Source organism: Sminthopsis crassicaudata, chromosome 4 (genome assembly GCF_048593235.1).
Source record: "Sminthopsis crassicaudata isolate SCR6 chromosome 4, ASM4859323v1, whole genome shotgun sequence".
Classification (NCBI taxonomy): Eukaryota; Metazoa; Chordata; class Mammalia; order Dasyuromorphia; family Dasyuridae; genus Sminthopsis; species Sminthopsis crassicaudata.
Window position 1 is genome coordinate 356,074,996 of NC_133620.1, and position 23,923 is coordinate 356,098,918.

The 23,923-nt window shown below is 34.4% G+C and overlaps 1 protein-coding gene across 20 annotated transcripts in view; it reads right to left on the bottom strand.

The window, feature by feature from the left end:
- The window catches only part of MBTD1 (mbt domain containing 1), a 75,183-nt gene that overhangs the window by 18,896 nt on the left and 32,364 nt on the right, over positions 1-23,923 (bottom strand). For 7 of the 20 annotated variants that reach the window (XM_074261804.1, XM_074261797.1, XM_074261812.1 and 4 more), the window contains 4 exons: positions 22,183-22,322; positions 20,892-21,006; positions 20,075-20,157; positions 10,458-10,575 (listed from right to left, as the gene is read on the bottom strand). In XM_074261804.1, the coding sequence (XP_074117905.1) occupies positions 10,458-10,575; positions 20,075-20,157; positions 20,892-21,006; positions 22,183-22,322 (456 nt within the window). Of the gene's footprint in view, positions 1-10,457; positions 10,576-14,614; positions 14,708-20,074; positions 20,158-20,891; positions 21,007-22,182; positions 22,323-23,923 lie in introns of those variants that run through there. The other 13 variants (XM_074261801.1, XM_074261807.1, XM_074261799.1 and 10 more) reach the window with 4 other exon arrangements.

A 23,923-nucleotide genomic window follows, 5' to 3' on the forward strand; every position in this document is an offset into this window, starting at 1 on the left:
GTAGAGTGGGGAAAGGAAAATTGTGGCAGACAGGTCCCTTCATGTAGATGAGAGGTAATGAAACCTGAGCTAAGGTGTCAGGTTTAGGGGTCCTTGTGGAGACAGAAATGCTAAGATATGGCAAATGGCTCAACATGTGGGGTGAAGGAATGAAAAGTTCAGATTAACATCAACACTACAGACTGGGAGAATGGAAGAATGATGCTGTCTTTACTAGAAACAGTGAAGTATGGATGAGGGGTTTGGAGGGGAAGGTGAGCCTTTTTGGGACACTGAATTTGAGGGGTCTCTGAGATAGCTAATCTGAACTGTCAAACACACAGCTGGTGATGAAAACATGGAACTCAGGAGAGAGACTGCAGCTAGATGAATAGATCAATGAGCTGTCAGCATAAAGATGACAGTTAAACACAGGGGAACTAACCAAGAAAGAATGTAGAGAGACAAGCTCCCAAGATATGGCCTTGGGGCAAAAACACAGTTAGGAGGTGTCGTATAAATCAGTGCTTCTTGAACGTTTGCTCTCAATATCTTTTTGGACTATTAAAAATTAATGAGGATCTGTCTAAAGTGTTTTGTGTAGGTTACATTTACTAATATACTACTTAGAAATAAAAACTGATTTTGAATTTGTAGAGCTTCTAAAAGTATTTCCAAGACCTCTAGGATTCTCTGGATCACACTTTGAGAACCACTGATATGGTGATCTATCCAGCAAAGAAAATTGAGGAGTGGGTCCTAATGTGCAGAAGAAGCAGGAGGAAAGAGTAGTGTCATAATAATTCAGAGAGGAGAAAATATCCGGGAGAGATTGGTTAACAATGTCAAATAACAAAGAGTAGTCAAGAAGGGTAAGGACTGAGATAAGACCATCAGATTTGACAAGTAGGAGATCACTAGTAACTAGAGAGTAATTTCAGTTAACTGGTGAACTGGAAGCCAGATTGCGGAGTATTGAGAGTAAATGAAGTTAAATGGACAGCTTCTTCCAGGAGGAGGGGCAAGATTGGAGAGAGATGGTTAAAAGCCTTTCTATTGGGAGTGAAATATGGAATCTCTTGGACCTGAATACAAAGATTAACTTTGCTGAAAGATGGGTCTGGTTGAGGACAGATATAACACACTCAGTATGGCTGCGTGATTTGCTCCAACTCCATTCAGAAAACAGGAATAGGAAAAAGGGGAGAAAATCATGGGAATAATCCAGGATTGAAAGTTGAAAAGGAATAGGGCATGGGACTCAAATGCAGAGGACACAGTGGAGTTGAATTGGCTTGTAAAGGCAGAAAAGAGAAGTTGGGGCAAGGGCAATGGTTTCAGAAGTCCTAAGGAGCAGAGGACTTAAGGAAATTGAAAAGAGGGAAAGAACAGGTTTAAGAGGAGGCATAGAGACAGAATGAGAAGTTACAGTTCACTAGAAGAAAGCGTTTTCAAGGAGAGAGGTAAAATCTTTTAGGGGTAATAATGACAAGAGGCAGGGGGTCACAATTATTGTGTGTGGCTGAGTAACAGTCAGAGGACTGAAGGAGGTTAGGGAACCTGGAGGGCACGGAGTTTGAGAGAAACTCAACAGGAAGGACAAAATGCCCTTACATAGAGTTTGGAGCTGAGAAAAATTATTAAGCCAGTGTCAGACTTCTTGAAAAAGGGAAGGGAATAAACCAGGAGCTGGCATATGATAGCCACCATGACCTGGATTTGGTGGAAAAATTTAATTGGTGGAAAAAATTAATTAAATTTCAAAGGAGGATCAGTTGCTGAGTAATGGCAGTAAAGGAAGAAGATGGAAATGGCAAGAGTGTTCTGATGGTCCCCTCGAAGTGTGTGAGGGTGCAGCAGGGTTGGGGAGCCTGATGATTGAAGGGACAGCCTTCAGTGGCAGAAGCATCTGAGGGAAGCCAGATCTTAAAAGTAAAAAAAAAAAAAAATCTTTAAAAAAAACTTCAAAGTAGATCAAGAAGATCAAAAGATTATCAGAAAAAGAACAATTTGAAACTGCCCCAAAGGCTACAAAACTGGGTATATATCCTTTTGACCCAGCAATACTATTAGATTTGTATCCTAAAGAAATAGAAAAAAAAAGGGGGGAGGACCTATAAGCACAATATTTATAGGAACTCTTTTTGATAAAGAATTGGAAAAAGACGGAATGCCCTCATTTGGGAAATGTCTGAGTTAAGTTATGATATGACTGTAATAGAACACTACTGTACTATAAGATATTATGAGGGGAATGATCTTAGAGAAACCTGGGGAGACTTATATGAACCGATGTAAGGTGAAGTAGAACTAAACATCATTATATATAGTACTAGCAATATTGTAACGATAATTAACTGTATAAGACTTAGCTATGCACATCAATGATTCATAATTCCAAAAGATTCTTGATGAAAAAATACATTTTACCTCCACAGAATTGATGCACTCTTGAATGCAGATTAAAGCATTTTTTTCTCCACTTTATTTTTTGTCAACATGACTAAAATGGAAATGTTTTATATGATTTCACATGTATAATGAGTATCATTACTTGCCTTCTCCATTGGCTAAGAAAGGAGAAAATATGAAACTCAAAAAAACAAATATTTAAAAATGTTATGCAACATTTTTTTGGGGGGGATTGGCTAATGGGGAACTTTTTTCACTTGACCACATATATTTGTAAGAGGAGTTTTGTTTTTGTTCCTCAATTGAGGAGGAGTAGGAAGTGAAAAGGAGAGAAAGCAGATTTATGTTGACTGAGAAAAAATAAAAATTCAATTAAAACAAAAGAAATGTAATGCCACATAGAATAATTTGAGCAGTACTGAATTAAGTTTTATCAGTAGATCCAGATTAAGAACTGGGTTCTTGGATCTGACAAGATTATTTGTGTGACTCTTGTAAGCAGGAATCCTGATTTTTCTGCAGCCTATTTTCTCAAATGCAAGTAGATGATGAAAAATAACTCTCACATGTTGTGAGTTATACGAGTCTTAAAAAAGATCATTTAAAGGTGAATTATAATTATATTCTTAAGAAGTGTCAATATGGGAGTAGGAGATTGGGATTATTGTTTCAGTTCTGTCATTGAATGACAAAATGACCTTGAACAAATCACTAACTCACACAGTAACAGTTTCCTTATCTAAAAAATTAGGGAGAAATCAAAGGAGAGAATTAAAGGGGCCTGCCTTATGGCAATGTGGACCTAGTTGAAACTGGACAAGTTAAGTGTGTATTGCACCCAGCTGGCACAGCTGTGTGGCTTCTTCCAATTCTGTTCAGCAGCATCTGAGTAGGCAAAGTAGGCAAAGATGGCGAGAATGACCGGGACTGAGGTATGGAAGGAGAAAGGAGTGAGGGATTCAAGAGCAAACAACAGTGAGGGACTGAAATTCCAGGCCAAGACTGGAAAGGCATGGAAGTCAGAGCAAAGTGTTAAGGACTAGATGGAGGTAAAATTTGAAATGAGAGAGAAATGAAGGCTTTAAGAGGGATGAGGAATAGACGGATATAGTATGATAATAGGTTTAGTTAGCAAAAAAGAGTATCAGTTTTAAATGAGATACAACATTTTGGGGTGAAAATCTCTGAGTGGCTGTAGTAAAATGGAGTTTAAAAATTCTATAAACTTTTAAAAATTATATATTTTATCACATTTTTAAAAAGTGGGACCAGAATTGTGATTTCATTTGAAAAGATAAATGATGAGTAAATTCCTTCTCAATGCATAATGGCAAGAATTCTAAGTTTTAACCTCTGACATTGAGGCTGAATGACAGTCCCTCTCAAGTGTGTCAGAGGAAAGCCCTGACTTTAAATGAAGCTAGCCATTAAACCACACTGCCTTTTTATATTGCAAATATGCATGTACAAAACTGTAGTCAGCATATATTAATTTAGTTCTATTTTTCCCACCTTCTATTACTTAATACAAAGAATTTTTATAATTTCTCTGCATATTTTTTATTTGTTTTTTGTATGGTGATGTAATACTTCAATTGGTAATGTAGTGGAAAAAGCACTATACTTAAAGGATTCAATTATCTATGTAAACTGAATTAACACAGTGAGTTTACTGACTATAGTGTATTTTTTCTTTCTTTCTTTTTTTTTTTTTTGCCATTAAATGTCTGCCATAAATTTTTATATGAAATAAAGTGGAAAGCAACTTCCTTGGGATATACTCCAAATCTTCTTTTCAGTCCTACTCTACTGAATCAATGCCATAGAGAGTAAGTGTGAGTTCTCAAGTTCTAACTTTGGTAGAGCTTACAAAGATGAAAAAAACAAAATATGTACAACATACTTTATAGTTGAGTGTTATTAACATTTTCACTGTTAATTTATTCTCTCTAGTCAACAATATTAAAATGTTTGCCAATTTTGATATGTAAATGCTCACAATGAAAATTTTAAAATTGACTTTTGAGAACTCAGAAGAGTATAGCTCCAATACAGTGGTACAAACTCACTAAAGGTCTTCTGTTTGGCTTTAAATATTTTTCCAATTATCTATTTACTTTGTATGATTCAACCTGTGAAATATCTACAACTGATTGATTTTACATATATTGGAGATTGTCTATTTATTACTTTTATATACATATCAATACCTTCTAATATCTGTTAAGTTATTTTAGCTGTGATTTATTGCAAATTGTCCCAGTTTGACCTTTTAGACTTTGGTTTAAGCATATACTTTTATGCTGAGAAATTCAATTTGTTGTTTTTATATTACTTTCTGAATATCTCTTTCCTGTTGTCTAGCCAACGAGTTATCTCTTGAAACAAAAACTTTTTATACAAATAAGAAAAAAAGCAGTAAGGCAAAACTTGGCCAACACGATGCCAAGACTGACAGAAGAGGTGATGTTCCACAACCCTCATCTCCTAAGTCTTCTTGCTTTTCTTTATAACTTAGTTTTATTGTTTTTCATAGTGTAAGAAATTATTCTCAGATAATCCAAACTTTCAACATCATTCTCAGCGATTCTTCCTCTCTAATAGTCAATGATTTATTCTTTCTAAGTTGGGTTAAGCAGTCCAATATGGTTTGTTTTAACCTTTAAATATGTATCCTTTTATATTTAAACCATATGGCATTTGGAATTTGCTAGGGAATGTAGCATACTGTATGGAATTAAATTTTTTTTTTTTCACATAAAAGTTGTTCCTCAAAGCATATGACTAATGACGTTTTATTTCCATTGTTTAATTTCAATGAATTCTTTTCCTCATTGCAAAATGTTAACAGGCAAATTATAAATTACAAGTCACCATTTTTGGTGGCCCAAGCTTTTCACAGGACAGTAGCACAATGGTGGTTGTTTAAGGATGGCCCTAAACCAAAGGTGTCCAATTTTGTGCACAATCAAAAGGTGGCTAGGATTTGCATTAACCAATTCATCTCTACAATAATTCAACTGCATGTAATTTTTATGCCCGATTTCTCAGTTTTTGCTTTCTTCACACATCTTTCCTGTTTGATGTGGTCTATTCCCTTTATACTATGTTTTACTACTTCAGTTTGGCCACTGAGGGATCCAACATATCTGAGTTTCTTTCTGGAAACTCTCTTTTCTGCCTTCCTTCCCCATTTTTCCTTTTAGATTTGGGCAATTTGAAAATTGTAGCTGTAGAAAATATTATAAAGCTCACAAGGGCAAGTTCCTTGTTGGCCATTTACTCTTCTTCCTTCTTCCCCCTATTTGCTGCAACTTTTGTCTGCTCAGTTTTTCTTCATAAATTATCCTGAGATATTGTTACCGCAATTCATTAAACAAAAGAAAATAAAAAATTATCCTCAGTCCAGTGTGTCTACTTTACATTCATAGTTCCATATTGGTGGAAAAGGGGGAAGATAGTGTCAAGAATCAGAGTTTTAGATTATAAATATTAACCTAGCTGTTACTACTCTAATTGTGAGATGTTTGATCAATGATCAAAAAAACTTATTAGAAGAACTGAATCATACTAAACTTGACATTCCCACCACAAATAACAAAACCAAACTGAAGTTAAATGGAAGGATGGCTATTGGATTGTTTTTGGAGAAGAAAATAAAAAAGCTGGCTTTATCTTAATCCAAACACTAAAAGAAAAATAATTTCTTTGGGCATCTTGTAGTACATTGCTCTTGATAAAGATAAAGATTAAAAAAAAAGACCACCATGAGAAAAAAATGATACTGAAGAAACAAAGACTCAACAAGAAAGCATCTGGACTAGATCAGACACACATAGAGATGGGTTCATACTTGAGAAGACAAAGTTTTGAGGTACTGATGGATTCATTCTCAACATTTGTGAAAAAAGAGAACAAAGATGTGGGGGGAAAACCTTGGATAATATTGTCTTTAAAAAAAGGTAATCAAGAGAATAAGACTCACAAATGATTGCTTATAGGCAAAAATAGGAGAATCAAGGACACGTGCACTGAGGAGATTCTTCATTATGGAATCAAGGGAGAATAAGCAGAGAAGTCACAAATAATTCTTCACAGCTGGCTGTATCTTTATCATCACAAATTGACTTGATGTATTTACATGAAAGCGTTTGCTTTGGTAGAGGAAAATGCCACTTTAGAGGCTCATTTCCATCAAGGTTGTTTCCCAAGCATATTTCAAAATCTTAGAAAATGCTTGTTCAGTGGCTCTTTCCAATAAAGATGGCTGCCAAAGGCACTTGCCACTTTTAAGTACCTAAAGGATGATGCAGCATAGAGCTCAGGTTGAAGAAGTCCTCCAGATACTCCTGGTTTGCAGATAAAACTCTGTTGAGTATATCAAGTTTCAGAACACTGCAGAGCTTCCTAAATGAAATTCATAATCACCCAGAAGAGTTTGGCTTATTCAATACTATCACATAGGAAAAATGGCTGTCAAAAGTCTTGATTTGTGAATGGATAATTTATCAACCATCCATCAGCTACTCATCTAATAGTAAACATATTTGGGCTAGACACTGCAAATGGACAATGAGTGGGGCATAGAGATAAGCAGGAAGAGGGAGAGAGCAAGATGTATTGACTTTAGGAAACTGTACAAGCTTCTTCTCCACATAAAAGTCTATCTTTTTAAACCAGTATTTTTCTAGTGATGGTGTATGGTTGGAAGGCATGGGGACAGATATGAAATACTGAGGTTAAGAGTCACCCAAAGGACTACCGGGAGTGGATACAAAAGGATATTAATTAGGCAAAAGTGTGTAAAGTATGTCAGGGAAATGTATGACTAGAAAAAATGATGGGATTGGTTAATACATTGAAAGCCAAATACAAATTATGTACAGCCTATATACTCTATTCTGAAGAAAATATGAAGGAGGGCCCTTGAAAGGTGGGTGGACTCCATGTTAAATTTATGGGAAGTTATCGTCAAGAACTGTACAGAATGGGATGGCATGGGTAGACTATAGTCTGTGTAGCAGAAGGAAATATGTCTATGAATAAGATCTGACCTTCATTGGTATAATGCATATTACAGTTATTGTTACTATGTGTAAACTGCCATATAGTGTCTTTGGCAATTCACCCAATCTCTTAGTGCTTAGATTATAAATTGCAGAGCAGTATGATTGCATTGGTAGGTGTTTCCTTCCTGCAAAGTCTCTATGTCAATGAAATTAGATGTCAAAACAAAAACTATACTTCTTGGTTCTTTCAGCACTATGTTGAATGTGAATAGTCTTAAGGCCAATTTACTCTAATGCTTTTGTTTTTTAGAAAAGGAAATGGGAGTTCAGAAAAGGTAAGAAACTTTTCTGAGGTTGGGTTAAATGTCCTCAGGTTCCAAATTTAGTACTCTTTCAACGCCACCCTGGATAATTACCACCCACTCTTTTTCTTTTCTGTTATAGCTTTGGCAGATAAGATGTTTTTCTCCTTGCCACCACTAATTCTTCTATTCTTGTCCTTAAACTTATAATTGCCTGTCTCTTCCAGGAGCATGACCTTCTGAAAATTAGGTATATCAATTTTCCATATAAATTCTTTTCCTCCTTTCTTACAAAAATGCCCAGATAGCTATTAATCAGTAAGTACTTATTAAATAGTATATGAGGAAATGCATTAAACATTGGAGACATGAAGAAAAGGCAAAAACAATCCTTGCCCTCAAGGAGCTTACATTCTATTAGGGTTGAGGAAGAGAGATGACATGTATATAAGCAGGTACATAAAAGATAAGAGGAGATGAAAAGTAACTTTAATGTGGAAGGTTCTAACAGCTGGGGGAATGGGAAAAGTCTTCTTCCAGTATATAGAATTTGAGCTGAAACTTGGAAGTCAGGGATTCTCATAAAAGATGGAAGTGAAAAGGAAAAACATTTGAATGCTGGGGACAGACATGCTTAAAAAAAAAAAAAAAAAAAAAAGGCAAGACCCTTTAATAAGCTCCTTAAGCAATCATCTTATAGCTATCTTCCCTTTCACATCTAAACTCCTAAGTTTGTTGTCTTCAACTTTTCATATCCTACTTCTCAACTGTTTTCACTCTGACCATTCATCCCCATGACTATCCATGATATTTTTATTGTCAAATTCTGCGGCTTTTCTCCAGTCTCTTCCTTAAGTTCCCTACAGCAACTGACCCTGCTGATCATCTGCCGAGGATTGGTGACATTGCTCATGGTTCTCTTCCTACATATTTGATTTCCTTCTAGAGGATTAACATCTGTGTCTTGTCCTCTACATATGCATGGTTCTATTCTAGGCCCTCTACTCTCCTCTTTTTATATTTTATCTTGCTAGAATTATCAACTCCCATAGACTCCACTATAACTCTTATGTAATGATTCTCAAATCTATACACCCAGCTTTCATCTCTCTCCCAAACTCCAGTTCTGTATCACCAACTGCTTTCTAGGAATCCTTATTTTACTCCCAATTTTAAAAGGATGGCTTTAATGTTTTTTGTCAGTAAATTGAATTTTAATATACTATTTAATGACACTATGAAAGTATTTCTATTATCTAAACAGTCATGAGGAGAGGATGAATTTTATCAAATGCTTTTTCAGTGAAAAGATAGCTTTTGTGGAAGATTAATCTAACAGCAGGACAGATTAGTCAAGCAGAATGGACTGAAAGAAAAAGCTTGAATAGGAGGATATCACAATAAACTAGGTATGATGACTCTAATCAAGAATTTCCTCTTTCCTCTGGGCTATTTTATTTCTTAGTGTCTGTGTATGGAAATTTAATCATACACTATTTAATCATTTAATAATAAATTATTTTCTGTTGCTGCAATTTTTTATGGGCATATCTTATTTCCTATAGCAAATTATACTCTTTATAACAAGTCTGGGGCAGTTAGGTGGCGCAGTGGATAGAGCACCAGCCCTGAATTCAGAAGGATCCGAGTTCAAATCTGATTTCAGACATTTAACACTTCCTAGCTGTGTGACCCTGGGCAAGTCACTTAACCCCAGCCTTAGGGGGGGTGGGAAAAAAAAAAAAAAACAAGTCTGTTTGATGATCAGATTTGGGCAGTGACATTTTAAAACCTGTTAGATTCTCTATGCATAATTGTAACAGTTGTTTATAAAAAGTCCAAAAAAACCCCACTCAAACCCCCAACTAAAACATCATAATTTGTAACAGTTATTTAAGATAAAAAAAAAAAAAAGTCCACAAAAAAATTCCCTCAAACCACACAACTAAAACATCACATTGCGAGGAAAGTATTTTATAAACTCAAAAGTACTGTCTAAATGTGAGTTATTATATAAATTTAAAAACTTAAAAAAAATTACACTAAAACATTTAATGGAAGACAGACTTATTGTTCTAATATTTTATTTACAATTTTTTTTTTTTAACATTTGAAATGTATATTTTATACTTAACATTCACATTGCATGGTGGGGCAAAGAAAATGATAGTTTTCTACACTGCTCTGCCATCTCCCTCTTTGCCCCAACTTCCATGTGTGTATAATTCAGAGGTTTATATATCCTCTGGAGTTGGAGTCCTTAGTAGTTTCAATGTTCCTTTATTGGTCACAGTAAAGAGATCTGAGATCCAGAGCAAGGGTGGAGAGTTGCTCTACTTTCCCATATTTCCATATCATGAATCCGTGGAAAATTTTGACCTGGAAAAGCAGGGATCTAGGCTAACTGGTTAGCTACAACCAATAGTGGGAACTCCTAATTGTGTACCTATTCAACAGTACGGTACTGCAGTACCAAGAGAGCGACATTAGTGACAATGATAAGAATGGGACAAATCTGAGAAACACTGGGAAGGAAAAAGTGACAGGACATGTTGACATGGACACTGCTATCATTAACAATCCAAATTATTACATTAAGCAAATAAGCTGCACAAAATTTCTAACATGTTAGTTTTCATTATTCATTATAACTTCCCAAACCTCCATGTAGCATAAAATTTATAAGCACCTATAAAATAATCTAATTATAGGTATCATTAGCTTTTTTGGTCAATTACTATGAAGGTTTTTTCACCTGCTAATTTCACAATTCCAGCTATCCAGAAGACTTTGGTAGGTAGGCTGCAGTCTGTATTGGGAACTTCCACCCTCACATTTTCTGAGATATCACCCCAGCAGGTCCCCATGGGTGCCTGTCATGTAAAAAGCACCAAATTAGCACCTTATTATTAGCACTCAGCTTGGAATACAATCTTTATTTTTATTAACTCACCAACAACAGAAATATGCAAGAAATGACAGACTAATACGTAAAATTCTCTAAAAATTCAACCTTTTTTCCTTTTTACTTTTATAGAACTTTATTATTTATTAGATATTTCTGTGTTATCTAGCATCAGGATTGAATTCAAATTTAACAGAATTCAAAGAAGTTGAAATGTACAAATGTCAGTTTCAGAATCCAGAATATCATTTTAGCATATAAAGAAAAATATTTTTATAAAAGCAGAATTATAAAACCAGTTGTAGTAGCTTTCACAAGACAGAACCAATTTAAAATAGTAGTTGTCTTTTGCAATATATCTTCAAATGAATATCATTTTAATTCAACAAAGCATAACAAGAAAAATAATACAAAACTGCCTTTCATGCATTATATCATTACCTCCAGTATTTGGGGCAATATACTCCAAGTCAGTAAGAGAAGGTTGGTAAGAGAAGATGTGAAAGTTCAAGATATTTTATCACCTCAGTATAAAAATTTTTTTACTTTTAAGACTAATTCACAAAAGAAAGTTTGTAAGAATGGGTAAAAGAGAAGGTGGCAGGAAATAAACACTCAAAAGGCACAGGCACAATTTTAGATATCTATACTATAGTAAATTGTTAGTTTAACCAATTGATATTGTTTCTCTCATGATTAACATAATAATTTACTGTAAATATCACTAAAAGAACCTTGAACATTAGAAAATGGCATTCATCAAATAAAACTCAGTGACTTTTGTCTCCATTAGGTGATTAACCTACATAATAAGATGATGGGATTTTTCTAAAATATTTTACTAATATAGTGTACAATTATTATAATTATTACATTACATATATCCCCTATTACTTTTTAGTCAATTCAATGCTTGAAATTTATTTATAGCTTTTATACAGTGGTATGTGAATTATTTGGGACAAGTGATTTTGATATGGTTTCATCTTGTGATAAGAATGGTCACATATGTGTATCTGTATCTACTGATGCTAGGCTCATTCAGAACATCTGATCATAACCAGACATGTTGAATGATGGTGATATGAAATTTGCAAAGTATATCATGCTTCCATTTCTTCATGTAATAGGGAGATAATACAATGATGGGGGAAAATAATAATTTAGATATTGTTTTATCTTGGGAAAGCAAGTCATATGTACTTGGGTATGTGTACATGTACACATATGCATCCAATGACACTAATTTGTGTTGCAGAATAGAATGACAAGCTGAAATCAAATTAAACCAATTTTTCTACTTTTTGTTGGTTGAGTGATGTATTTTCTGCCATTTGCATGTTTCTCACTAATCTCTTTTGTTGCATATTTAGTTCCAGAGTCTTCAAGAATGGTTATTATTCTAAATGAAGGTACAAAACTTTTAGCTCTTAAAGAGCGAATTTCAATGATGATTAGAGAAATTATTGTGGATGTTGGTTTGGGAAAGTCAAACAGATCATTCAAGTTCACAGTGAAAAAGAATAAATAGAACCAAAACACAAAGGAAAATGCAATTGAAAATGGTAAATATTGCCAAGGGTCTACAATACAAAAGAGCCTAATTAATCTTCAGAAGACAAGCAAAGATCTTTGGAGGGACCTGGCAGCTGTAAAGTTGTTCCCGATTCCTCTATATCCAGAGAATGCTTCTTAAAATTGAAAGAACAAGATGACCAGTATGTATATAAAAAAGTTGCTAACAGTGCCTATGAAACAAAAATGCCTGATATATTATAAAGAGAACTGAAAATTGAAAAAAGCTAATTTTTTTATTGATGAAACTTTTTTTATCCAAAGATGTAACAAAACTGTTGTTGGAAGAAGTTTAGGTGATCCTATAAGATCTAGAACTCTCTAATGGACTATGAAAAACATCTGCCAGAAAAAAATTGTCAGGGAACTTTTTACTTTTATTGGGCCTGGAAGGATTGCCCCTGCTGAAGCAATGCTAAACTCTGATAACTATATACGGACATACTGAGAAGCAGAACTATCCTAAAATGACAGAAATTCCCAAATTGAGATGGAATATTGCACCATAATCTTTAACTATGCCATATATGCCGAAGAAAGAGAAATCTGTCCAAGAGATAGAGAGAAACATGTTTCTGTGGCCTGAGAACTCATCTGATTTAAAACCTATTGATAAAACTATAGGTTATAATCAAGGCTAGATGAGGAAAATGGACTGTCAAAAATATGTTTAATATTCATTGCAAGAAATGATTTCATGATGAACTAGAGAATTACTGGTCAAAATCTTAAAAACTCAATGCCAAATCATGAAAAACAAGTGATTGCAGCAAAAAGAGGACATAATGAAAGTTAACATTTGTTTATTGTATAAATCAATAAATGCAATTATTTTAATTTGTCCCATTTAATTTGCACACCACTGTAATAATTAACTAAATTAACTAAATTTCTTTTATAAATACAGAAAACACTGAAAGTCTCCAGAGGTAAATGATAAGAACCATACTGAAAGAATTTAAAACCTTGATGATAAAGAAAAGATTCAAGTAAAGTCAGGTGTATTTGTATATTTTCAGGCAAATCAATATAAGAAAACATATCCAGAAGAATGAGTAACCAAAGGAATCAGAGATACAGGACCTAACCAATTTGATCATTAGTTAGTAGACGTCTATATATGGTCCTCTACTCTTTGGTAGACTCTCTTCTGATAGGCTAACAACTTATGAAATATCTGTTCAATCCCTATCTTTTCAAGAGCCAAACTGTGAGAAAGAACAATTTCAGATTGATGTGAAGAAAATTGAGGTGAAGGGATACAGGTTAGGTCCACAAACTGAAAGACAGAATCAGTTATGGCTTCTCCCTATCAATGGTGGGCATGACCCCTAAACACATGGAGAAAACAGGGTATCTCAGCTATCATTGATTCTGGAGGCAAGATATAAACAGGTTCTCTAGTTGTGGAAAAATATGTGAATCTTTTTTTTTTTTTTTTTTCTTTTTTGGCCTCTTTATTAATTTATGTTAAATACTGGACTCTTCATGTTCTGCTATCTTCCCCTATATCACTCTAGACTTTAAAGCTACTCCTATTGCCAGCAGGTATAATTAAAAAAACAAGAAAACTTAAAAGGAAGATGGATTATGTAGGTCTGTATTTATATAAAAGATATTATATTACCAATATTAATCTACTTTGAGTAGACTAGGTGGTAGTTAAATTTTAAAAATTAGAGGCACATCTCTTTTTCTTAGGTAGGTGGTGTAGTGTGATAAATAGGATCTGTTTTTGTGGATCAGGAGAAATGCTCCATAGTATTTCTTAAAATTCCACACACAGACACACACAAACACACACAGACACTCTTAAACAGGTATTGTTTTAGATCATTGTATCTCTAATGAGACTAACAAATAAGCTTACTAATGATCTGATTGTTTATCTGCCAAACTGATAGGCTGAATAGAAAAAAACTAAACAATTTTAATGAACCAATTAATTTATGTTCAAGTAAATAATGTATCAATATTTTCATTTAATAATGGTAACTATCTTCATTTTTTTGTTATTTCTTGGTTTCTACAGTCTGGATTGGTATAGGAGAAAGTAGCAGAAAGTGACATTTGTTCTTGCCTGTAATGTTGTGGTTCTGCTAGGCCCTCCTAAACCATCCATATGTTTGACTCTATGGAAAAAGAAAAAGGGGGAAAAAAGAGCACCACAATGGAAACTGTGCTCCACATAGCAAAACAAACAATCTATATATATACATATATATGCACATATATGTAATATATATACATATATATTTCCCTTTTGTTAAAAATGAATATTGTCAAATGGGGAAGACTGAATGACCCAGGCCTCGATAGCCATCTTCGTTCAAGTCATCTGTCTTCACTTGCTGGCAGGAGGGATAACTGAAGTCTGGATTGGCATAGTATGAACTAGCAGAACCATAATTTACAGGTAACAACAAATTTACCTTCCAGACTCATGGCGAAGAGATCCACCTCAGGTGCCTCCCCAAACAAGGAAGATCTGGTTCACTTCCTGATCCAGGAGCGATTCTCCTTCCCTGCAAGGTAAGCTGCAATCAGGAAGGTCCTGTTGGACATGGCCCAAATCCAAATGCTAAGGGCCTCCCAACAACAACAAAAAGATTCTTTCTCTCATCTGTAAGAAAATATTTTTGAGGGAAGTTCCCTTTCTCCATTCTTCTTATAAGCTCAGGAATGTGCTTCAGATGGGATTTCTAGAGATGTATGGATCCTCAGTTTATATAGATATAATGCACTATTGACCACAAAAAAGTCTACATAGATTTGCTCTATATAGAGTGGGCCAAAATAACACTGATAATTACATAAAAACTCTTGACATTAATGTACAAGAATGGAGGACAGTGTTTAAGCTCTGAAATTATACATAAATCTGTCCCAAGAGTAAGAGAAAATCTGCATGAAAGCTACCATTATAGTGCTTTCAAAAATTCATTTTAAGGGAGAATGTACTGCCATCCAGTGTAGAAACAAAGTGTTGCTTTGCTATTATAAAAGCATAGGGAATACATTAAAATTTCACAAGAGGGGGAAAATAGTGATGAGGACTCAAAAAAATAAGGATATGTTTACACACACACACACACACACACACACACACACACACACACACACACACACACACGGGAAACTACAGAAAGATGAAGAAATCATGGTTAAAAAGACAAAAAGAAATCCTTTCCTTTCCCACAAAACTCACTCACCTTGCAATTTAAGTGTGTGTGTGTGTGTGTGTGTGTGTGTGTGTGTGTGTGTGTGTGTGTGTGTGAAAGAGAGAAAGAAACACACAGAGAGAGGAGGTGAGTGATAAAGGGAAAAAGATCATGTTTGAGATAGCAATAAGGGGAATAATTAGACAACACCTAATTAAGTTGTCTTAATTAATTAAACAATGAATTAATTAATTAAATTAATTAAACAACACCTAAATAAGCTGTCAAATAATCTTGGATAAATCATTTCCTCTCTGGGCCTCAGTTTCCTCACTATTAAAATGCACAAGTTCATTGGATTGACTTCTAAGGTCCTTTCTAACTTTTGTTAGTATGTGATATACAGTATAAGCACAGAAAAATTGACTAGTGATTTAGAAGGGTTAAAAAAATCCATTCCTTTTTAATAAAAAATATCAATACTGGTAAGGAGCTTTGGAAATCATAATAGCAAAGCAAAAATTTTTTTAGAAAATTGAAGAGATCACACAAAAGTAAACAGCAAAATATGTGTGTGTATTCACTCATGTAACATATATACAAAATAAAAGTGATTTTACAAGTGTAAATTAGTCCCATTCTTTCCAGAAGAGTTTTACTTTATTCATTAATAAGATCTTCCGAAAAGATGTCATTATATAGTGAAAAGAACACTGAACCAGACACTCCACAACCTGAGTTCAAGTCCTGTCCCTGCATGAAGCTCCTAATGGAACCTTAGGTTTCTCATTTGTAGAATACCCAGCTTCAGAGGACTACTACGAGGAACAAGTGACAGAATTCTGCCCGTTCTCCTGCCTTCTTTGGCTGATTTACCCTGTTCTACGAACATTCAGCAAATTCTGGGAATAGGTATCCACCAACCCCTGTCTTCAGCCATCTCTGCTTGTCAGTCTCTTGTTGGTGATCTGACCTATTTCCATTATTTCAGTTACTGTTTTTATGCAGCGGGTTCTTCAGTCTCACATTTCCAAATGCTTGCTGGACATCTCCAAAGAGAGACAGACACTCATACTGAAGATACCTACAACTAAATGCCCTACTTTTCTCTCATATGACTGTGCCACTATCCTTTCCAGTCAGGCAGGCTCAAAACTTTACGATCATCATTGACTTTTCCCCCCTACCCTTTGATTGTCAAGTATTGCCTATTCTTCTAGCCCATCTCTCTCTCTGCTCCTAATTCTTTCCATTGTTCTCATCACATCTCTGGACTCCTCTGCTAGCCCTTCCTCTCTCTGGTCTCTTTCTCTAATTCATCCTTTGTAATCACTATCCTTGTAATCTCCCATATGCATTGCTCTGATCCTATCTGTTTAGAGACCTTTGTCTCCTAAATAAAATGTATACTTAGTTCCTTAGATTATTTTCACAGAAAAAAAGAGAAGGAATAGCACAACCAAAACAGTTTTAGTTTCTTGAGTGACAGGAACATTAATGAGGAGAAAAAACTTGAATATGCTTAGTACCACCTACATAATAAGTGTTTAGCAGAACATAAATTTGAAACATTTAAGTAAAAGAAATTCTGATTATATATGACTTTGCAGTTCTCATTTATTTTGTGCTTTATCATTTTAGCGATGTATTATTTTTATTTATTTTTATAACATAGAGATGACTGGAATAGGGGCATAATAGCATCTTTTAAATAAAAAGGGAGAAAAAGCAGTCAAGAATCAACCATCATTTTCTATAATGCAGATGTTTTGTATGCATTTTGCTATGTTTTGAGAGTACTCTAGGATTAAATTTAAATGATTTATAGAAGAAAAGAATATATGAATTTCATCATTAATAGCTATCAAATACCTGTACATAGCATTGTTATAAGGGATTTTCATTGTTAAGGGAATAACTATTCCAAAGTTCAATGGGATGCGTGAGAAAGTGAATTTCCTATCTGTTGAAGTCTTCAAGCAGAGGCTGGATGATTGTTGTTAGAGATATTATAGAGAGGATTCCTGCTCAGATATGGGATAGACCATAGTCCTGGAGATTGCTTCCATTTCTGGGATTCTGTGATGCAGTCCCTATATTTAAATCCTAACTTTAAGTCATTTTGAGATGCAGATTTTGTGTTCTGGAAGGCAAATTATGAGTCCTAAGGCAAAAATAAACCAATTATTCCAAATGTATTAAGATCATTATGCTTCTAACTGCTAAAAAGAAAGGTTATAAGAATCATCTCTCAAATTCTTTAGAGAAAAGACATGATACATCAGGTACTTTGTAGAAAGCAGTCATTAGATATACAGATTTACTAAAAAATGCATCTTCTGGTTTGGTTAAATCCATGATAGCTTTTATGTTTAATCATGAGGACATATTTCTGTCAAATATCACTGCTCTTCTTGAATGACAAGTGATAAACCACTTTGTAGAATTTTAGGAATATCTCTATTTAAACAAAGAAGAGACATTTCAATAATACTCTTTTGATCAATATTAGTAGTAGGGAGGTGGACAATATCAAGTATGTTCTAGGAAATGAAGGTCAAACAAGTTTTCTGAGAAAATATCGCTTATTACTAGCCAAAGTAAAATCAAATGTGGAAAAGGAAAAAAAAAAATGAATAGTGGAGGATTGAGGCAGAGGGAAGAGTTGGGTTAAAAGAGCAGATAGAAGAAGCTGAATCCTTGTTCATGTAGAAAAAGTTCAGATTCCACCAGCTGAAGTAGATCCTAGGAAGAGGTTTTTATTTGCTACAATCTCTGCTTCCCAAGAAGAACAAAGGGTGCTCTATGGGAATACTCTGTCCTTTCTCTTCCTCAATGAGCTTCACTAGTCATCACCCTAAAAGAACTTATGTTTTACTTTCTTTTTATTCACTTATTCCAAATAAAAAAGCTCAAACATATATACAAAATTTTTGAATAAGTAGGCTAACAAACTCATTCTCACTGAAGTAGAATCAACCAATAAAGAAAGAAAATGAGGGAGAGGCATCAGAAGTTAATGAAAACTTGAAGAGTGAGTCTAGGTGTCAAGGTTTTTTTATCTTTTTTACTTTGGCAGCTCCATTTTTATATGATAAAGATTGTTTGTTTTATAAATGAACTAATTCTGTTGCTGGAAAACAGACAAAGCTCCAAAGTTCCCCTTCCTCACAGTCTCATAAGCTGGGTTGACTGCATGCTGTGCAGCAGTTTGTTTTTCTCACTGAAGCAACATTGCATGTGGCTAAAATTAACATTTCAATGAGATGAAAAATTAGATATTCCATTTAACTCAGTTCAATTGGGTTATCTTTGCTTGGTACTTTAATTTGTGTCTTTCTAGCCAAAGACCAGCCCACTATTAATTCATAGGGGAGAGTGAAGAGCAAATTCTTGTGATTTATCCATTTTTAGTTATAAACCTCAAACTCTTTGTTTCTAAGAACTAATAAAACTTTATTTAAACAAATATGAAATTATATCTAAATGCTTTCTTAATTTAAGCATGTAGGTGAAATTCAATGGTTTGTTTCAAAGTGATCTGCTTTGCCCTGTGGATGATTATTATTTCTTAAGAAAATAAAGAATATTTTTGGATTTTCAGGAGCAACAGGAACTGAAACTATCTATATTGACTATTCATATACTGATATCTGTGATTAAGCACATCTTAATGTTAACAAAATCAGTCTCAACAATCATAAAGAGCCATCATTCAGCTAATTGCCATTTAAGAGCCTTCCTCTGTCTAAAATAGATATATAGAAATAATTAAAAACTTTTAAAAAATGCCAAGTATTTTTCAAAGAATAATAATTAAGGTTGTTCTTAAGTTATAGTTGGAATCCTAAATTTTAAAAAATGCCACATTTTAGATATTATTTATCAGCTTAACAATGTATTTAGCAAGAATTATCTTTAGTACTGTGTTGAAACAGCATTAAACTATACACATAATTAATGGGAAGGTTTTTATGCTACTGTGAAGGGCTGGCTTTAGGGAATATAAGTGTAAGCAATTCCTAGTGCTTTATTCTTGTGAAATGGAAATAAAACAACAACAACAAAAAAAAAACTGGGGAAAAAAAAACATCATGTCTAAGCAAAGAATAAGTTCTAAAGGGCCAGACAGATACCAAGGATGATGAAAAAAATGATAATCAATAGATTTGCTAGGTTCCAAGAGAATGGGGATGATGCCACCCTAGAGTGGACATTAACAAACTACAGAACAGAAAACTTTTTCAATTTAATTTTTACATGCTTATGTAAAAAGGCATGACAGGGTAATTTTTATGACTAGATAAACGAAAAGAATAAATTAGTCCTTTTATTTAGTCAACTCAAATGAAATTCTGCATTATTTCCAATAATCTATTTAATAATCTATGGACTTCAATAATACTTTGTTAATGTTTTAGTGAAATATCTAACATCATAATACTAATGACACTGCAGAATCTTCAGGACTTAACGCATGGATACAACACAAAATGAGAAGGAGAATTCTTTGCTTTCTCCATAAACAGGTCTAAATATAGGACTCTTCCATTAACAATAGTGATAAACTTATGCATGGTAAAAAAAAAAAAAAAAAAAAAAAATTTCCATTGTAATCTGTTAAAACAAAAGCTTGTTTTTGGGAAAAAAAAAAAAAAAAAAAAACAAAAAAAAAACTAGTTAATTTATTTACACTTATTCAAGTGATAAAAGTAGCAAATCTATACTCACATGCTTAAAACAGGTCACTGGAGCAGCTATAAAGCTATTACTGTTGATGTAATTACCCCAGCTGAAACCTTCCAAGGAGACTGCTGCGAAAAGAGGGAAGTTAAATTAAAAAAAAAAAAAAATCAAATCTTTAAAAGCTTTAAGCTTCAGTAAAAGTCCACTGAAATGCAATGTGATGTGACATCAAAGTTGTTAGTTATTTAGACTAAATGCAAGTTAACCATTCAAGAAAGGCAGTTCCTGCCACCCCCCATGTGAAAGCATGCTCATGTCTGCTCTGGAGTTTCCAGTCACAGAAAAACTGAACAGAAACATGCTTCAGAAGGCAAAGGCCACGAGGTCTTTTGTGGTAGGTTTTCAAAGCACTTGCCCCAGTGATCTCTCAGACCCAGAGGTTTGCAGATTGCCTTACTACTCAAGTGCTGCTACTCCCTACTCTTGCCCCAGCCTCAGACAGTTAAGTGGCACCCTGGTGTGCAGAATAAGAATCACAAGTCGGGGAGATGAGTTCAGATCCAGCCTCCGATACTAGCTATGTGACTCTGGGCAAGTCACCTAAACCCAAGAAATAATAGTAGCACCAGTGTCCCAGGGTAGCCAGGAGGATCAAAAGAGATAACAATCACAAAATGCTTAGCATTAGTAAATACTAGATAAATGCTGACTATCTCTAAGCTTTGCCCTGCCTCCCTCCCCTCCCTCCCTCCCCAATTTGCCAAATGCTGTGGCTCCAGGCTTTCTTCTACTCTGAAGGTCTCTAGGAGACTGGCACAAAAAGACGGGATAATGATAAAGTCCCTGGCTATTGTCACATTACCTGACTTTGTCTTGGCTTGGCTCTGGAGGGTGGCTTGATACTGAGCATAAGCTGCTAGCTTCGCCACCAAAGGCTGCTTCTGAAGAACTTTTGCTTTCTTAGTGGGAGGTTTACCCTGAAACAAAAAGAGTTAAGTAAACAGAGTGACCTTTTTCATTCAATACCTGAAAAATTACTATCTAGAGTCTAATTTAAATCTTGATGTTTTAGAAAACTATAAACTAGGGAAGCACAAGGAAATTTAAAGGTGGGAAGCTTTTAGGATGCAGAAATTCATAGATGTCAGACTGTCATAGCAATATGCAGGTTAAATATTTATTCATTAAGTATTACATATATAAACAATTAAAATATCAGGCTGTGGCAAAGCCTGAAGTCCTTCCCACAGGAGTTACACAAGAGGAGTTACGACACGGCATTACAATCTGTGATCAGAGGCAAGAACTGTGATGTACGGTCAAGAATAAAATTTATAACATGACAAGTTGCCAGCCAATGAGATGTAGAGTAGTTACTTTGGGAAGTTGATGAAACAACTAATGCCTGTACATGTAGCATATTTCTTGATATTTGGGGGCTGAAATAACAGTGCTAGTGTGAAGAAAGTGGGGAAATTGTTATATTTACCAGTTAAGTGGAATAAAGAAAACGCTTAAGATATAAATCTATTATGTAAATAAGCAAGCAAGGACAGTGAAGAGCCAAATTGTGAACTCAAATAACTTGTTCAGTAAGCCAATAAATATTTAAGAGAGGAGTTTGTGTTTGAAGAAGGCTGTCTTCTCAAACTTGGTAAGATTTAGTAATGCAGTTTATATTTGATTAATTCAACCAATACTAAAAAATAAAGATAAAGGCAAAATTAAACCAGCAGATAATCATAAAAAGTTGCCACCCTCCCCCCAAACATGCAAAAACTTCATTTTAATTTTATACTAAAAGTAAAATGCTTCAATTGCCATATTACTTTCAATATAGATTCACTTGAGAAATAGAAACAATTTATTGAATTCACACAATATCAAATTAAATTAATTTAATTTTAAATGTTTGATTCATGTAAAAAATAAAAAAACCATCATTTTGAGGCAGAGCTGGGTTGTTTCTTAAGGAAGTCCACAAAATTTTTAACAAATCGCTTTATTATGAAATAGGATACAAAATGAAAACAAGAAACTGGCCAGTTGATAGCAGCCCAGCTTGATGGATTATCATCAAATGACAAAAACAAAAACAAAAACAAAAAAACTATAGAAATTAGAGAGTCATAAGAATAAAAAAGTTTCTGTACCGTTACCTGAAGTCTTGCCAAAATGCTTGCCTTCTTGGAGTTTGAGGAATAACTTCTTGAACATGAAACACTGCAGAAACGCTTTGTTTTAGAATAAAAAGCATCTCGTACTCCGACCATTCCACACATTTCACATGTAGCTAATAAACAAAAAGAAAGCTATCAGGAATCTCTCACAAAAAAATCAGTTTTTAACCATACAACTTAATCAGGCTTCCAAAGAACCAAAGGATACTAATTTCTATCCTCCTCCAAGTTCTTTCTAATGGTTATAATAGGAACAGACTTCAAGAAGTTGAGAGAAGATAAGTATGATTTCATGGTCAGAACTTCAAGTTGGGTTTTAGAAGCAAGTTTCCTTGCTAAATAATAAAAAAGAAAATCCAGACAACATTAAGAACAAATGTTGATAATGAGGACACTTTTTTCACTAGGTTTTCCTGATTCTTCTCTCTCCTGGTTGTTTCCTTAGATGGATTTCACCTTATTGTACCCCCTAATTGTGGATACACTCCAAGGCTCTGGCTTAAACCCTCTTTTCTCTCTTGATTTCATTAGTACTTATCAGTTTATTTATTATATAAATCACAGCTCTATATAATTAACTCCAGTTTTTCTTTTAAGCTCCAGATCACTTGCTGCCTTTTAGACATTTCAAACTGGATCTCTCATTGACACCTTCAAACTAAACATGTGCAAAACTGAACTCATTTAACTTTCTCCTTTTCCCCCTTAAAACCTTCCCTTCTTCCAACCTTCCCTATTTCCCTTAAAGATATCATTTATCTTTGTCTCCCAGAGTTGTAATCTTGGTATTTTCATATGCATGAAATGCATTCTTCCTTCTCCTTCACTCCATGTGAAATGAGCTATCAAATTCTGCCTTTTCTATCTCTGAATCATTTCAGATCCTAATCTTTCTTTCTTTCTTCTCATAGAGATATCATCTTCTTTCAGGTCCTCAGTACTTTTTCCCTGGTTATTGTTAACAGCTTCCTAATTGGCTTCACTGACCACATTATGTCCTACCCCAGTCTATCCTTCACATAGTTGCTAAAATGATTTTTACTAAGTCCTAAATCCACGGCCCATGTCAGTGCAACAAATTCCAGCAGCCCTTTAATGGTTCTAGCATTAAATATTAATTTCTGTTTGGCTTTTAAAGCCTTTCACAACCTAGCTTCAACCTCTCTTATTTCATTATACATTACCCTTCCTGTATCCTGTGATCTCTTCATTTCTCACAGAGCTTTATCTCTTTACAAAGGCTCTCCCCAATCCTAGTATACACTCTCTCCTTGCTTCTGCCTTACAGAATCCCTCACTTTCAAGATATTACTCAAATAACTTGAACAAGATATCTGATCCTGCCTGCTAATGCTCTCTCCAACTACCTTACAATTATTTTGTATTTATTCTGAATATGTTTATTTTGTTGTATGTCCAAAACCATTTAACTAAATTAGAACACAAAATTCTCAAGTTTAATTTCAAAGTGATCCTGGCCTATCCCCTATTAATGACAAGGAAAGCACCAGTCCCAGACTGTGGTAGGTTGAGTGTGAGTGAGTGTATGTGTGTTATACATAGGGGAAAGGGACAGAACCTGTGATTTCATTGATATAAAGAATTCCCCAAATGAGGAAACTCCCTGTACCAATGCAAGTTGGCAACTTATTTACTTAATTCTTAAAGATTTGCCTAGAGTAGGGGCAGCTAGGTGACACAGTCTTGAATTCAG